This window comes from Hibiscus syriacus, unplaced genomic scaffold (genome assembly GCF_006381635.1).
Source record: "Hibiscus syriacus cultivar Baekdansim isolate YM2019G1 unplaced genomic scaffold, ASM638163v2 tig00110809_pilon, whole genome shotgun sequence".
Lineage (NCBI taxonomy): Eukaryota > Viridiplantae > Streptophyta > Magnoliopsida > Malvales > Malvaceae > Hibiscus > Hibiscus syriacus.
Genome location: NW_024062869.1, coordinates 70,394 through 87,450, shown reverse-complemented (window position 1 = coordinate 87,450; position 17,057 = coordinate 70,394). Strand labels below are relative to the sequence as shown.

General features: G+C 36.0%; 3 protein-coding genes across 3 annotated transcripts; 1 reads left to right on the top strand and 2 right to left on the bottom strand.

Annotated features, from left to right (window-relative positions):
- Positions 1-32: 32 nt before the first annotated feature.
- On the bottom strand, positions 33-982 carry LOC120141517 (glucuronoxylan 4-O-methyltransferase 3-like). The gene has a single exon (XM_039156361.1). The coding sequence runs from the start codon at positions 965-967 to the stop codon at positions 50-52; it is 918 nt and encodes a 305-aa protein (XP_039012292.1). The 5' UTR covers positions 968-982; the 3' UTR covers positions 33-49.
- A 6,750-nt stretch (positions 983-7,732) lies between these two features.
- Positions 7,733-10,846, top strand: LOC120141515 (disease resistance protein RPM1-like). The gene has a single exon (XM_039156359.1). The coding sequence runs from the start codon at positions 7,733-7,735 to the stop codon at positions 10,568-10,570; it is 2,838 nt and encodes a 945-aa protein (XP_039012290.1). The 3' UTR covers positions 10,571-10,846.
- A 2,798-nt stretch (positions 10,847-13,644) lies between these two features.
- On the bottom strand, positions 13,645-14,813 carry LOC120141516 (acetylglutamate kinase, chloroplastic-like). The gene has a single exon (XM_039156360.1). It carries the CDS (start codon positions 14,755-14,757, stop codon positions 13,696-13,698), a length of 1,062 nt encoding a protein of 353 aa, XP_039012291.1. The 5' UTR covers positions 14,758-14,813; the 3' UTR covers positions 13,645-13,695.
- Positions 14,814-17,057: the final 2,244 nt, after the last annotated feature.

Here is a 17,057-nt window from a genome sequence, read left to right as displayed (position 1 = left end):
GAAGAAGAGAAATAAAAAAGGAACACAGATCCCTGTGTCTGTAATGAATTCAAGGGCAAAAGGGCCTGCCGGAGCGAGCCCTGTGACTAGGAATGTTGAAATGCCTGATCCTTCCCTGTTGCTCCCTCAAGTATCCTTCACAAAGAAAAGCCTTGGAGAATTTATCCTCCACCACCCTGTCCACGTCGTGAACGAACACATCGGTGTCCCCTTCTTCTCGGTTCCTAGCCATCAACCCCGCCGTGTAAATGGCATTCATTCTCCCGGGGGCTTCGTCGTGGAACCCCGTCGGGGCATCCACCATGATCACATTCCATTCCACGTCGTAAATCTCATTGGGGAACCCTTTGAGAGCAAGCTCACACTTGGAGAATCTAGGGTCTCCCACCACTTTACATTCCTCCTCCTTCATCCCCGTCTCCATCAGGTCATCTGCTTGCTGAACTTTGGTCACGTACTCCACGTGGTAAGACTCTAGGCTCGGAAGTTTCCCCTTGATCTGTTCGATCCAGGCCTTGTCTTCTTCGAGGAAAACGGTTCGACCGCCGTGGTTGAGAGATGTCCACATCAGACTATCGTGTCCTAACCCGAACACCAAGAAGTTGCAAGGCGATCTCTTGTCTAAAACCCTGGCTGAAACAGAGATCTCCTTGAGGGTTTGTTGTGGGGTGATGTTTGTGGTGGCGTAGTGGATGAGGGCATTGGCCAGAGACGGTGGGGTTTTGTTGCATGTTGGCGTCAAAGGAAGTGATGGGCATGCTACTGCCTTTGACTCGCTCTCGTCGACTGGATCTGTGGAGTTTGAGATGTGGGACTCTGAAATGGGTGATGTTTGTGGTTTGGAAAAGGAAGAGTTGGTGGTGATGAGGAGGAGGAAGAGAAGAACGGAAGCGCATATGAGGACGAGCTTGATGTTGAAAGGAGATTGAGATTTGGAGTTGGTGTTGCTGTTGCTGTTGGACCTCATTGTTGTTGGCTTCGATTCCTTTTCGTGGCTTTCACAAATTTTCTTTGGTAGTGAAACGAAAAGGTATAGAGAAATGGAGTTAGAACTCAGAAGGGAAAAGGCTAGCTTGGAGTTATTATATGGGTTGATGATGCTGATGACATTTTCAGCTTAATTTTTAAACTAAATATATGTATATGGCTGATGGGGTAAGTACTAAGTAGACAAGGAATTATGATTTTTTTTCCTTACAGAAAATGGCTATTTACTAGATAATTAATTAAAAATATTTTTAAAAATTATATTTTGAATTAAACGAACTTAGTTCAGTTTGTAAACTAACTAAAAATGCAACACCCTAGACCAGTAAGACATATAGTCGACCGATCTAGAGTGCTACACGGAACCTAAAGTGGCTTATCAACTTTTTCTTACTCTCTTTAATTACAAAACAACTGCAAAATAAACTGAAAAATAAATAAAATCTTTACACTGAGGAGCTCAAAATTAAAATATTTACTCTTTACAAGAATATTACAGACCAACATGACTGAATCTACGATTCAACTGGATAATAATGTTTACAAATATACATGCCCTTTCAAAAATGCTGAGACATACATCTGATCTGCACTGGACTGGTTTGGACCTTGGTTTATCTATTGTTTCCCAACTGCTTGATCTACTAACCTGCCCACGGAAACATCCGAAGGCTGAGCTAACTAGCTCAGCGACACACTAAAAGATGAAACATACTAACTGCATATCACTGAAAGGCTGGCTATAAAGTCTACTGATCTGATCTGCTTAGTGAATATCCTTGCAATACTCACTCTTTACGCTACTGTAGACATCATGGTGCGGCTGAGGGATTTCTGAATCTCAGAGCTCACAGACCCCTATATTATACTGAGATATGGCCTCCGAAATTCTGCATCAGACACCATAGCTCTCTCTGACTAACTCACCCATTGCGAGTGTCAGGCCACAACCCTAGTTAGTCGATTTTAAGGGTCTTGCACCCTACCTAAGGATATATCCGGACTGCATCTATACTTTCGACTCCACTAGCTTTTCTAAAGGAACTCGAGTGTCCGAATCGTTTCCCGAGCATTAAACAAGGCTAGTCTTATTTGTCCCTAATTATTTGTTTTCTAAGTCTGAATTAACATTAATATTGTTCCACTTGTAGTATTATTTGATGATATATTAAAGTGTTGGGGTACCTTGAGTCTAATTCCCTTAAAAACTAACCTTTTTGCCTAAAACAAATTGAAAGTATCGATACTACTGCAAAAGTTTCAATACTTTATATAAGTACCTATACTTTTAAACATTCTGTTCTGCCTAGTTTCAATACTTTCTGGGAGTTTGTTGAAAACATTTTGATGTTCCGATATAACAAATAAAGTGTTAATGAATTTTAAGATTTTATATTGAATTTTAAAGTATATTCGATTAAATTATTCGAATATCACAAAAATTACACCAAGTTTTTCAAAGGTCAATCTCAATCCTTACTAAAGTGTAAAATTGTGTTTCAATCTTAAAATATTTTTGAAACAATTTTTACAAAGTATTTCAAGCCTTAATTGAGCTAAGAATAAGTTTTAAATAAGGAGGTATCGATACCCCTCCTAGAGGTACCGATACCCCTATGTCAATTTTGGTTACTAGAAAAACAGAATGCCCAATGGGTATCAATACCCCCTAGAGGTACCGATACCCTTGTGCCAATTTTGGCTCCGAGAAAAATAGAATGCTCAATGGGTACCAATACCCCCTTAGAGGTATCGATACCCCTAGTCATTTAACGGTCGAAATATTTGAATTTTACACTGCATGTACCGAAACCCCTTGAAGGGGTACCGATACCCCACACTCCCAGCAGCCTTTTTCAAGAGGATTTCAACACTACAACGGCTCTAACATCACACCAAATGATTCACAACGGCTAGAATCAATCCAAGGTGTATTTAAACAAGTTCTGAAGCCATTGATCAAGAAGATTTTATTGAGAAACAAGAGAGAAAGATTCATTTTGCTTTCAAGAACACATATTGTGCTCATTTGTAATCATCTTTGAGTGTTCTTTTCTTGTTCTAGAATTGTGCAAACATCTTGCATTGTGAGGTTTTTTCTATAAGTTTGCAAAATTTGTGTATTTCTCTTTGGGAGAGAGTGTTCTCAAGAATTTGGGGTATAATTCTTGAGGGAGTTGTAAGGTTACTCTTTGTCCTCAAAAGAAAGAACAAATTAGTGAATTTGTTGGAAAATCCTTAGTGTGGATAGCTAAGGTAGTGAACGTAGACTTTGGTTGAGAAAGTCGAACCACTCTAAATCGCTGTGCAAATATTTTCTATTTTCTGCAAAAGCTTCCACCAAAATTTTAATTGCCAATTCACCCCCTCTTGGCTATTTCGTCGATCGATTAACTCAACAGAGTTTCGAAACTATGACCCAAAGTTTCGATACTCTTGTAAGATTTTCGATTCTCATACCCAAAAAACTCATTTTTACCCCAAAACGAAGAACAAGTATCGATATTATCCCTATAGTATCGATACTTTACCTGTAGAAGCCATAAAAAAAGCACGAAAACATCTATTTTTCAAACCCAAATACCCTAGTGAGGTCCCCAAACGTTCTTAAAGTCTTATTTGATATTAAAAGAGCATAAATAAGGCTTTAATACATACTAAAAACATAAAACATAAAATCTACCATGAAAATCTACTAAACATGCTTAAACTAAACTATTAAGCTAAACCTCTTTCAAATGATTCTACAATTGGTATGGAAAAGCTAATAGTGTGTTACTTGGATTCTTTGGATACTAGAATACTTCTTGAATCAACTAGGGTTCACTCTTCCTTTTCCCTTGGCTTGAACTCTCTCTTCAACCTCTTTAACTAATCAAGCTATAAAAATAGATTACTTACTTAACTAGGTGTTGGATAAAGCTTAGATACACTCCCTACAACTCCAACACTCTCGTAAAATGAATTAAAACACTTGATTTCTAAAAACCCATAAAAACTCATTTTTGAAAAACTAAGCCAAACCTTGAAATTAAGGGCTCTAATGGAAGCTTAGAAGATGAAGAATCGATTTCTTACCTTGATTACTTCAATCTAGGCTTAGGTTTCTTTAGAGCTTGATCTTGGCTAAGTTGAAGAAATGAAGAAGAGTATGAAGAAGAAGAAAATGGGAATATATTTTTGGGGAATTACTACCGTGAAAAATAAGAGAGATAAGGGGCTTTTTAACCTTTAAAACAAGCTACGGGTAAACTATACTTTTAGTCCTTCTCCCTTTAACTTATTTTTAAAAACACCACTATCCTTTAATTATTGGGTCAACCTAAGTTCAATACCTTTTTTGAATTGGTTCAACTATCTTAAAAGGTCTAATTAGCTTGACTTACTGATTTCGGATTAACCGAAACTACTGACCCGTGTTCCGGGTCATTACAAAAAATTCCAAGCCTTTTGTAATTTTTTTGTTTAACATACATATAACATGTGCATAGGCTATATAATATTATTATACATGATTAAAAGAACTAAAAATAACATGACTGGTTGAATTAATAAGAAAAAAAATACATCATTATTACTCTAACGACAATTATTAATTATATTAATTATAATTGATCGTACATTTATTATAAACACAACAAAAATAGTAATATGGAGAATACGTGAGCATATATAAATATGATAATATATATGGTAAACATTTATAAGACGAAAAGCTAATATGAAATACAACGTGGGTACATACACAAATATAGAATAAAAATTAAATTTGAGATATTAGAGTAGAAGGAAGGGAAGGTGGTTATGATTTTGATAGGAAATCTACTGAGGTTGTTGTTGCTGTCTCTGTTGGGCTGTTGGCTGTTGGGTACACATAAAAAAGAAAGGGTTGCTAAAGTCGTGGGTTCAATCAATTCCATTAATTTTACTTTATATAGTTTCTTATGTTCGCAAGTCGTTGGAGGGGTGACGGTCCAATGACTACTTCTAGAAAAGCAAATTTATCGATCAAGATTTGATGTGCACACTGCACAGATAAATAATATTATTTTTATTTTAATTGATATATTTTAGGTTTAATCTCAAATAATTTTTTTATATAAGAATTTAAAATATGGATCGGTCGGAATTTTATTATTTTATATGATTCAAGCAATATAATTATTTTCTTTTAGTTAAAATAAAAAAGTATTTTTAACTTTTTAAAATTTAATTAAATCCTTAATTTTTAGTTTACATTTCAGTCTCTTTCTTTCATTTTTAATTTGTATCCAAATAAATTTTTAACATGTTATCAAATAAATCATGATAGTTAAATTACACGTCAAAATAAATCAACACCGAATTAAAGTAATAATTTATAAAGATACAGGTCAAAATATAAAAATACATTTGGATTAATCAAAAACTTATTTTATTGAAAATAAAATAAAATAATTTAAAGATTTAAACCTAACATGATAGTTTAATGTTTAAGAAAGCACAAGATGAGCTGGCGTCCAAGTACAGTAGTTGAGTCGAAAGGGAGTCCCATGCTACTTATGTTACCCTTCAAGTTTGGACTTTGGAACCCTAATTATTAATAATATTCTGTTCCAAATAATATCACCTTGCTTTTCTGTCATATATAAAGAGTTCAATTTCTTATATAATAATAATAATAATAATAATAATAATAATAATAATAATAATAATAAAAGGTTAGCATTTGCTTCTATTTTTTTATATTACAAAATATATATTATTTTATTTTAAAACTTTGATGGAAATGAATAGAATAAAATCTCAAAACTCAAAATTAATATAGAAAAATCAAAAATCAAAATCAGTGAATTACTAAAAATAAAATAAAAAATGGAACGGAGGCCAGTCATATATACTCCTACTGCCCTTAACTTGTAATGGAAATGAGGCGCTTATTGCTCCGTTTCGAATGGAAGAGTTTAAGGAAGCAATTATGGGATGCATACCGACTGACAAGGCATCGAGACCGGATCCAACTTTCTTTCAAAAGAATTGTTTAGTGATCAGAAAAGATATATTTTTCTCAAGCATGTGTTTGGCTTGCTGCCTGTGAGTTGCCTGAATGGTGCTCATATATCATTTTAATTTCGAACAAGACTTGAGCGAAATTGCATACAAGATTTGCAATGCAGTGTACAAGTAATAGCCAATCGACTTAAGACCATTCTTCCTAGTATTCTCTCTTCATTGGACTTGTTGGGACCGTCTTTTTGTCCCTAAGAAGTTTGGCGGTTTAGGCTTTTGAAATCTTCATTGCTTCCATGCTTGGTAAGCAAGAAGCTTCAAGACCTATTGTATAAGGGTGTTCATTCGGTTAAAACGGTGGCCAACCGAACCGAATTACCACTAACCTAATTAACTAAACTTTTTTTCATTTAATCGAACCGAACTTTTTTTTGAAAATATTAACTGAACCGAATAAAATTCGGTTAATTTTTGAATTAACCGAAATTTTTTAATTTTTTTAATTTATATAAAAATTGAATATTTTTTTAATTCAAAAAACAATTTACAATTAATTTAAATAATATATAATTATAAAATAAAAATTTTATATGGATTTTTTAATTAATTAATATTGATTTAGGTTTAAAAGTTATTGAATCTTAAATTATTAATTGGATTTTAAATGATTTAGGCTGAACCCATATGTTATATATAATATATTTAATATTTAATTTCGATTAATTAACCAATTTCGATCGGTTAATTTGGTTAAAACCAAAAAATGAACACCCCTACTATTGTGGAAATTGAGTCTACAGTTAAATATTTTCATACAGGTTGAATTGTTAGAAACTATGGAGAGTTGTAATGCTTTATTTTTTATTTTTGTCTGGAAGAGTATTTATGCATGCGGCAAAGGAAATTATACTCGCTGGTTGCACGCTGGAGAGACGGTAAGTAATGGTTCGACTTAGGATGGTCCAGGTCGGGTCGGGTTTCAATCAACTCAATCCGACCCAAAAATCCTACTTCCTCCATCCGACCTGAACTCGACTTAACTTTTTGACATAAAATTCGAACTCTACACGATCCGAAATAATATATTTATAAAAAAATATTATTTTTATTCAGTAAAAATAAAAATTTAATTGAAAAAAATAATATATAGATGTATTATTGTAATTATATCTAAATATATAAGGTAAAATTATATTTTTTTTGGGTCGGGTTGAGTCGGGTATTTTTCACCCTAAACCTGAACTCGATCCGACCCGAATATAACTTTTAAAAAATCCGACTCAAACCCGACTTGAACCCAAACTTTTTTTTTTTTTAACGATAAGATCAAGTCAAAACCGTTGAATTCAGGTATCATGCTCATCCCTTCAAATATTGAGGATTTTGGGTCAAGGATGGAAACAGTTTGTTGGTCCAATCCACACCCTTGGATGGTATGAAGGGAAGGATCTGATATCAGACGACGGGTACACTTGGAAATACGAATTTCATTGATCGTATCTTCAATTTCACGCATTTATTTTCCAATGTGAAAAAGTGACCAAACTGGTAGGCATTTGTTTAACATTAAAGAAATCTGGCCCCACTTGTTCAGCAACTTTCCGACTAGTGAAACAGTAGTCAAATTGATAGTACTGGTCCAACACATATTCAATAATTTGATGATGCCAAAAGCCATTAGTGGGTTGTTTGGGAGTTTAGACAGGGTATTGGTATACAAGTAAAGACTTGACGTTCTGTTTGAATTGAAAGCGAGATGGCCGAGATAGCTGTGGGTATGGTTCTGGAGCAGTTAATTTCATTCCTTGGTGCAGAGGTGAAACTTTTTGGAGGGCTTAAGAAACAAGTTGAAGACATCATGATTGAGCTGGAGTATAGTGCTTGTTTCCTTAGAGACGCGGATTCAATGGCAGAAAAAGAGGATACCAATGGAGGCTTGAAACTGTGGGTCAAACATGTACGGGAAGTGGCTTACCAGATTGAAGATGTCATGGATGAATACATGCTTTATCACGTTACTCAACACCGCCAGCAAGGTTTAATGGCGGCTTCCTTGGCCAAAATAGTTCACCTGGTCAAGACCGTGAAACGGCAACGTCGAACAGCGTCAAAGATAAGAGAGATCAAAACACGCTTTGTTGGAATCAAGGAAAGAAGTGAAAGATATGGGTTTAAATTCAACACCATGCCAAGTGTTCCATTCGATGGTATCGAGAGCAACAACAGACGACAAGTAAATCCTCGAATGGGGCTGCATTTTATCGACAGTGAAGCACTCGTAGGGATCGATTCTTCTCTAAAAGAGTTGGCCCATAGAGTGGCAGATGCAGAGCTCAGACGCATGATTGTTTCGGTGGTGGGGATGGGAGGGGTCGGAAAGACGACCCTTGTTAAGAGAGTTTTCGATGATCAAGTCGTGGCAGGACACTTTGACTGCCATGCTTGGATCACGGTGTCTCAATCATACAAGGTTGAAGCATTGTTAAGAACCATGCTGAGGCAGATGTACGAGTCTCGAAAGCAGTCGCCACCCGTTAGTGTTGGCACAATGGATGGTGTGGAGTTGATAAGCAAATGCAGAGACTATCTGTATGATAAAAGGTACATCGTTGTGTTTGATGATGTATGGGAGGAACTTTTTTGGCGAGATATGGAACATACTTTATTGGATAATAACAAAGGAAGTAGGATCTTGATGACAACAAGAAATATGAACGCTGCTGACTTTTGCAAGAAATCTTCACTTGTCCATGTCCATAATTTAGAACCTCTTCCATTGGAACTAGCCCAGGAGCTTTTATGCAGAACTGCTTTCCTGAATGATGAAGATAGACTATGCCCTGAAGAGCTGAAAGGTTTAGCTTTCGAGATAGTCAAAAGATGTGAAGGATTGCCCCTTGCAATTGTGGCAATTGGTGGACTTCTGGCAACCAAAGGCAAGGATGGTTTTCATTGGAAACGCTTACTTGATAGCCTCAGTGCCGAGTTCGAAAGTAGCCCACATCTTTCACATATAAAACAGATTCTTTCATTTAGTTACTACAATCTGCCTTACTATCTCAAAGGTTGTTTCTTGTTCCTTGGCATGTTTCCTGAAGATTGTTCCATAAATTGCAAGAGGCTGATTCGGATGTGGATCGCAGAGGGTTTCGTAAAAGGAAAACACGGTATGACCTTAGAAGAAGTTGCAATGACATACCTAACCGAGCTGATCAACAGAAGCTTGGTTCAAGTATCAATGATTGATTCTATTGGCGATGTTAGGAACTGCCAGCTCCATGATTTGATGCGTGAAGTTGTTCTTTCCAAGGCCGAAGAACTGAGTTTCATTCAAACATGTCCAGCAAACTTATCGAGTCATAATCGAGTAGCTCGATATCTTTCCATCTGCAACAAATCAAACAATTCCCCAGTGACGGTCGGTAACTGTCAAACTCATTTAGCTATATTCTTTGACATAGAAGAGTTACCTAAATCATTATGCGTCTTATTCTTCACAAAGTTCAAATTGTTGAAAGAAATGGATTTTGAAGGAGCTCCATTGACTTCCATTCCTGAGGAACTGGGAAATCTATTACATTTGAAATACTTGAGCATCAGAGATACAAAGGTGAAAAAGCTCCCTAAATCAGTTGGTAAATTACATAAGCTTCAAACATTGGATCTAAAACGTTCTCTTGTAAGCGAGTTACCAGGTCAAATCAAAACGCTCGTCAATCTTCAATATCTTGTAGCTTACTACAAAGATAAACAAAGCATCTACAATATCAATACTCGAAAAGCGATGAAGTTAAATGGTAACTTTGGGAGCTTAGAGTCCTTGGAAAAGCTCTATGAGGTGGACCTGGAGGCCTACAGTGGTGGTAACTTCTTTCATGAGTTAGCAAGATTGAAGCAATTGAGAAAACTATGCATCACCAAACTAAAATCAGAAAATGGGAAAGATGTATGTGATGCAATAGAGCAGATGACCCACCTTCAATCATTGCGAATTTCTGCCATAAAAGAGGAAGAGCTTCTTCAGCTAAATTTGATATCATCTCCTCCGGTTTTTCTTCGTCATCTAAGGCTTCGAGGAAGATTAATGAAGTTACCTGATTGGATTTCTGAACTGAGGAACCTCACAAAAGTTACATTGGAATGGTCAAGAATATCAGATGATTCACTTCAAATCCTTGGTGCTCTACCAAACTTATTGTTATTATATAATTATAAGGGATACAATGGAGCTCAACTGCATTTTCAAAAGAATCACTTCAAGAAACTCCAGGACTTGGGGCTTTGCGGGTTAAGTGACTTGAACAGACTGATAATAGATGAAGGAACATTAACACTTCTAGAACATCTAGAATTTGGACCTAGCCCTCAATTCGAAGAATTGCCTGCTAGCATTTCCTATCTAAAATGTCTTAAGGCTCTATCAATTAATGATATGTCCAAGGAATTCGCTCGGAAATTGTTGCCCAATGGAGGCTTGGATCATTGGAAAGTCAAGCATATTCCGAATATATATTTCCTTTACGACACATTTAAAGGAACAGACCGTCAAACCTACAAGCTTGGTGACCCACACTTGTTAGCATACCTGAGTTGAAGCACTTATAATAAGTAATGATGTTTGTATCATTTGCATCTATGTTACTTAGACAGACATGGGAGTGTCCAATACAGGCACATGACAAACACGGGTATGTAATCTTTTTGTAAGTTTCAATATGTATTTGAAGGGTCCTTAGAGGAACTATCTCTGTAACCATTTCTGAAAATGTCTGACACGGATGTCGGATACAATTACCTAAACAGAATTGAAGAGTTAGAGCAACATAGATTTGCATTTTTTTGAGTTTTCTATTTCTTTTGTTTTATGTTTTAATTAGCATGATTTTGTAGGACAGGGAAAACACTCATCAGTTTTCAGCTGAAAGTAGAATGGCCATGTAGGAAGAAACTAAATTCAAGTTCTTTCCTCCAAGAACCAACCAGACTTACTCGATATTCCAGCTCAGTTGGTAGAGCACAAGGTTCTAAACCTTGAGGTCGTGGGATCAAGTCCCACGGAGGGCATTTCATAATTTGGAGGTCTCCTACGGAAGCTGCTCTCAACCTGGTGTTGGGGGCAGCCTACTATCTTACCTCCCCCTTACCCCATACATATGGGAAAAAAGGGACAACCATTTTATAGTCATACTTTTTAGAGGGCCATTAATAGTTTATGATAGCATAAGATAGATTTAAAGCTTTGGAAGCATGTTAATGGTAGATTCTATGTTTTGAAGTCATAAGCATGTTTAAAGCCTCTTTTATGATCCTACTTGAATACATAAGACACTAAGAACAATTGGGAACCTCTAGGTAGCAATGTGAGTGAGTTGAAGTGCCCAAATAAGGCATTTTTGAGTGTAGGTATCGGTACTGGAGGGATCAGTACCGATATTGTTCATGTTCAGGCTTAAAAACTATGAAATTTATGAGGGCAGTATCGATACTCCTTGGTGGAGTATCGATATTGAGGGTTGGTATCGAAATTGGTGAACTTGATATCAAAACTCAAATTCTAGAATGCAATTTTGGTATCGGTAATCAAGGGAATATCGATACCCAAGGTCCAAGTATCGATACTCCCCATAGGAGTATCAAAACTTTCCCTTTTAAAATGAAATAGGTGCTTTAGTGCTAGAGTATCGATACCTAGGTAAGAGTATAAATACCCGACAAGCAGTATCGATATTGTATGTCCAATATCGATACCAAGAAGTTATTTTGGGCTAGAAATTTAGAGAAATTTAAAAGGCTAATGAGGTTCCCAATAACTTTAATTATTTTCAAATAAGACTACAAGTGGAACAATAATAATGATTAATTCGAACGTAGAAACAAGATAAAATAGGGACAAATAAAACTAGCATTGTTTGATGCTCGGGAAACGATTCAGACACCTGAGTTCCTTTAGTTTAGGGTGTCAAAGTATATAATCAATTCGGATATCCTTAGGTAGGGTGCAGGGCCCTTAAAACTAAATAGCTAGGGCACAAGGTCCAACCCTCTCAAGGGGTGGGCTAGTCGGGGTGTGTTGTTTGATGTAGAGATTCCGGGGGCCAAATCCTTGGTAGACTAGAGGGGTGCGTCAGCTCCAAGATGCAGAAATCCCTCAGCTGCACTATGATGTCTACCATAACGTAGAGAGTAAGTATCGCAAGGATACTCACTAATGTTTGAATTGATTAGATTTACTGTATTTTTATCAGTTATTAAAGCATGTTATTAATGAACCCCTGCTAGTATGATTTAGTTGTTAGTGTGGCATTAGGCTAGTTAGCTCAGCATTTGGAATTTGTTTTCTTACTCAAATTCTTAGGTGGAGCACTTGAAGAACCTTTTGCAGTGTAGATCTAGACCGGAAACAAAGTAGAGTACGTCTCGAGTCCTTTAGAGGGCATGTATATTCGGTTTCCCTATTTTTGTATACTCGAGTCATTATTTGTTTTGAGAGATGCTATGTATATTTTGTATAATTATTTATGGGAGCTCCCGAATATAAACTATTTTGTTTAAGAAAAGATTTTGGTTAGCCACTTCGGTGGTTCTATGGGGCACTCTCATTGGTCGACTGTGTGTCGTACTGGTGTAGGAGGTTACAAAATATATATATATATATAACAATCTACTTAGGCAAATGTAAAATTAATTTTACATTTCTCACTTTTCTTTTTAACAATAATAATTTCTAAATTTCATTTCACTAGAACTTTTGTTCCCCTTTCTCTATCACTCTTTCCCGTTGATTATTAACTTCTTTCCCTTAGCTTGCTCATATATTGCAAGCTTTTAAAATGCAATGAGGAAACACAGCAAATAACTCGGTCAAAAAAGGCACCCCTAAGGCTTTGCTTGGTAGAGTGGAAAGCAACTTGAAAGAAAATAAAGGGGGTAGAAAATGCTGCTTGTAGATAAAGAATAAAAATAACCCACTCTATAACTATGTTACCAGTTACCTAGACTATTTGTTTTCCTAAAGTACACATGTTTTATACATATTTAGACACGAGTATGCAGTATGATTCTCCAAATATTGGGGGGGGAAACCTTTTCAAAAAGGTGAAACATACCTGTGCTTAACATATGAAACTCACCCCGAATCCAGGTAATACAGCTCCACAGGCGGAACCTGTGGAGTTCCTTAATCTACCATACAAACAAGGGTGACTGAAGCAACTTGATATTCCAATAAACCAGAAACATAAAGCAACTAAAACATCCCTATATTTAAGAAATAGCATAGCCAAAGAAAAGAGGGAGAATCCAAATAAAACTTTATGCAAAGAAGATATAAGCACACAAAGAGAGGAACCCGGAGTTCCAAATAAACTTTATGCAAAGAAAAAAATATTAAAGATATAAGCACACAAAGAGAGGAACGCAGAGTTAAGGAAGGTGATTCAAGGCAGAGTAATTGACACATAAAGCTACAGCCTCCGACAGTATCATACATATGCAGCTTAATTGAATTGTGCTCAGCTCCCATTACCCATTTTATTCTTGCCAGGCGAGATTGAAGCAGAAAAATGCTCGAACCAGAGTCGGCAAATTTCAACATCTTACAATTGAGTTCGAAAAGGAACATTATTCAGGAACTAATACAAAAAAAGGCATTGAAATTTGTAGCAATAAATGAGACTTACAACATTAAAACTAACTAAAAAGATAAGAGAATGCCAATGTTTAACCGGTGATCATAGTTCCAGCGCCTTCATCGGTCATAATCTCATGAAGTAACGAGTGCTCAACACGACCATCAATAATGCTAGCAGTGGTGACTCCTTGAGCAAGGGATCGAATGCAACAATTCACTTTCGGAATCATTCCACCACCCACCTTCCCTTCCTCAATCATTTTCTTCACTCCTTTTATATCAATCTCTTTCACCAAGCTTCCAGGGTCCTCTCGGTCTCTCAGAATCCCTGCGACGTCGGTCAACAGGATCAGTTTCTCTGCTCCCAATGCCGCCGCGACCTCACCAGCAACCGTGTCTGCATTGATGTTGTAAGGCTGCCCGTACTCATCCGCAGCCACTGAAGCAATCACCGGGATGCTTCCGTTAGCCACGAGCGTTTGAAGGACTGTAGGGTCCACTCTCGCAACTTCTCCGACAAACCCCAACTGTGCAGCATTTGGGCTGGGCCGGGCAGTTAAAAGACGGCCGTCCATACCAGAAAGGCCGACGGCGGTGGCTCCAGCGAAGTTGATACGAGAGACAAGGTCTTTGTTAACTTTTCCAACAAGGACCATGGAAACAACTTCCATGGTCCTGGCGTCGGTCACACGGAGCCCATCGCGGAACTGAGAGGGAATGTTGAGCTGATTGAGCAGAACGTTGATCTCAGGACCACCACCGTGGACGAAGACGGGACGGAGGCCAACGCATGCGAGAAGGACGAGATCCCTGACAACAGAGGCCTTGAGCTCGGCAGATGTCATGGCGCCGCCGCCGTACTTGACAACAATGGTCTTTCCCCTAAATTTCTGGATGTATGGGAGTGATTCAGAGAGGATTTTGACTCGAAGTTGATGATCGTAATTGCTAAGAGTGGGATTAGGCGAGTCATTGAGAGCGGTGGAGGAGGCTGAAGAAGCTCTTACGGCAAGACGTGGATGGGGGTTTAATGAGGTCTTCGAGAAATTCACATTGGGGTGTAGGGTTTTCGATTTTGTTAATGAGAGAAATGAAAGGGGCTCCTGTGATGAGCAAAAATTGAGAGATTTGGTGGTGGCTATTGCGCCCATTTCTTTTTCCTTCTTTCTTGTTTTCTTCTGCTTTTGGTTTATGAGAGAACTAATGGCTGCACACTGAGACTCGAGTATTTATGGAAACGTAAGATTATCAATTTTAATGACTTGATTATCTTTAAAAATTGAGAGATTTGGTGGTGGCTGTTGTATTTTTTTTATTTGTCAGTCTCCACAAATTATAGATTTAATCTTATATTTTGATTTTATCAATTTTAATTTTATATTTTAAATTTTTAAAAATACAAACTATACAATGATAATATAATTAAATTATAAGTTCTAAAATAATTGAATTAGAAAAAAATAAAGTTACTACTTATTAATAATATAAAGATTGATAACAAATTTAACTAAAACGATTTGTCGAGACAATATTTGCCCGGCGAAAAACAAAGTGTCGTTGTCTCGAAAAAAAATAAGTGCTTATCTTCTTGTATAAGATAAAACACAAATTTGAGTAGTCGCCACCAATCATTTAACGAGATGTGATTGGTCACCAAAAAATGATATGTTATTTTAATAAAATTCATAAGAATAGTATTAAAATAACACAAAAATTGTCTCCTTACCAGAAAATGAGTTCAGGAGTCGGTTACATGTGGGGAAGGATTAGCACCCCATAATACCCTAAATTGGTATATTTATTTATTAATTAATGTCTTTGCAGTAAAATTTACAAATTTGTATTTAATTTAACCTATAATCCCATAAAAAAACATTAAGGATATTATTTTATACCAACAAATCTTTTAAAATATTTTCCTAATCAATTAAGGAAATATTTTATGATTTATTGTATAAAATAAAATAACCCGAGTACATGTAATAAATTTAATGATTAAAACGTGAAAATATCAAAATTCTAGATTACTATTACTAATGTTTCATATTTTAGGTACTATAAGTGTAAATAAACTAATAGTAATATTAAAAATTAAAAGTGTTAAAATTAAGAGATTAAATTGAAAAATAATAAAACCTATGGTCATTATTCAAATTATCATAAAAGACTAGGTATTGAAAATGTAACCCTAATAATTATACTGATTAAAATATAAATTGTTAAAATAATAGGGACTAAATATGCAATTTTACCTAAAAATACATAAATATACGGGTAGTGACTAAAATAAAATAAAGTAAAATGCGAATACAAAATTAAAATGCACAAAAACCTGATTTCGTGACCAAAATACAAAGATTACAAATTGTAGGGATTGCGGGCGAAGTTTACCCATCTTCGAATTACACAGAAGCCCTTCCTCAAAACGGCGTTGTTTGGGAAGGGATATATATATATAGCCTTTAAACCGGCCTTTAAGGACATTATCCTTCATTTTCTTTTTTTCTTCTCTCTCTCTAAGAGAAAGAAGCAAAATTTCTCTCTCGCCTCTCTCTAAAAACCTCCACCGGAGGGATAGTCGGCCACCGCCGACCGCCATTTACCGACGTTCTCCGTTGTCGTCAACTAATCGGCCTAGATCTGAGATTAGACCTTTGAAAACCCGATGCTCCGATGATGATACGGTTTTCTCGGTAAGTTTCTCTTCCTTTTCTTTTTTCTTCCGGTTTGTGTAACACCACCAACCCGTACCCGACCCGGATACGAGTCCGAAATGTCACATTGACTTTTAAAACAATATTCTTACAAAATATCAAAACATTTGGACTTATATTAAGAAAATACAATAATATACTGTTGAATTGTATTTCGTTATAACAAATTTAAGGAAAAAAGTTTTTATGAATAGTATTATACTGTATGAATAATACCGACACTGTGCAAATAGTACCGATACTGTGCAAATAATATCGATACTGTGTGAACATTACTGATGCACAAAAATTTTCCAAAACGCTACAGGGGTATCGATACCCTGCTACTGTGATTTAAACCTTGCTACAGTAATTTCGGCCAAACATATATAAAACTCATAAAAACTTAAACTTTCATTACTATAAAGTTATCATTTACATAAATACGTTTAAAACATTACAAAACTCGATCAGAGCATATCGTATTCAAATCTTTATTTGCATGCCAACCACAATCAGTATTACAAAATACATATTATTCAATTCTTTTTTGATCTGATCTTTGGAAAGGAGAAACTAACATGTCTTACTTAACTTTTATCACTCATCCTTTTCTCGGAACCTACGTATGAAACAATCATACGCTAAGTCGTTGACTTAGTGAGGCATATAAAACATATAATAGAAATCATAGAACATTTCACATAACAGAATGCATACATGTACATATACCATCATTATCAACATCATTATCATTA

Coding starts and splice junctions, on each gene's coding strand:
- LOC120141517 (XM_039156361.1), bottom strand. CDS start 967: ATGAGGTCCAACAGCAACAGCAACACCAACTCCAAATCTCAATCTCCT.
- LOC120141516 (XM_039156360.1), bottom strand. CDS start 14,757: ATGGGCGCAATAGCCACCACCAAATCTCTCAATTTTTGCTCATCACAG.
- LOC120141515 (XM_039156359.1), top strand. CDS start 7,733: ATGGCCGAGATAGCTGTGGGTATGGTTCTGGAGCAGTTAATTTCATTC.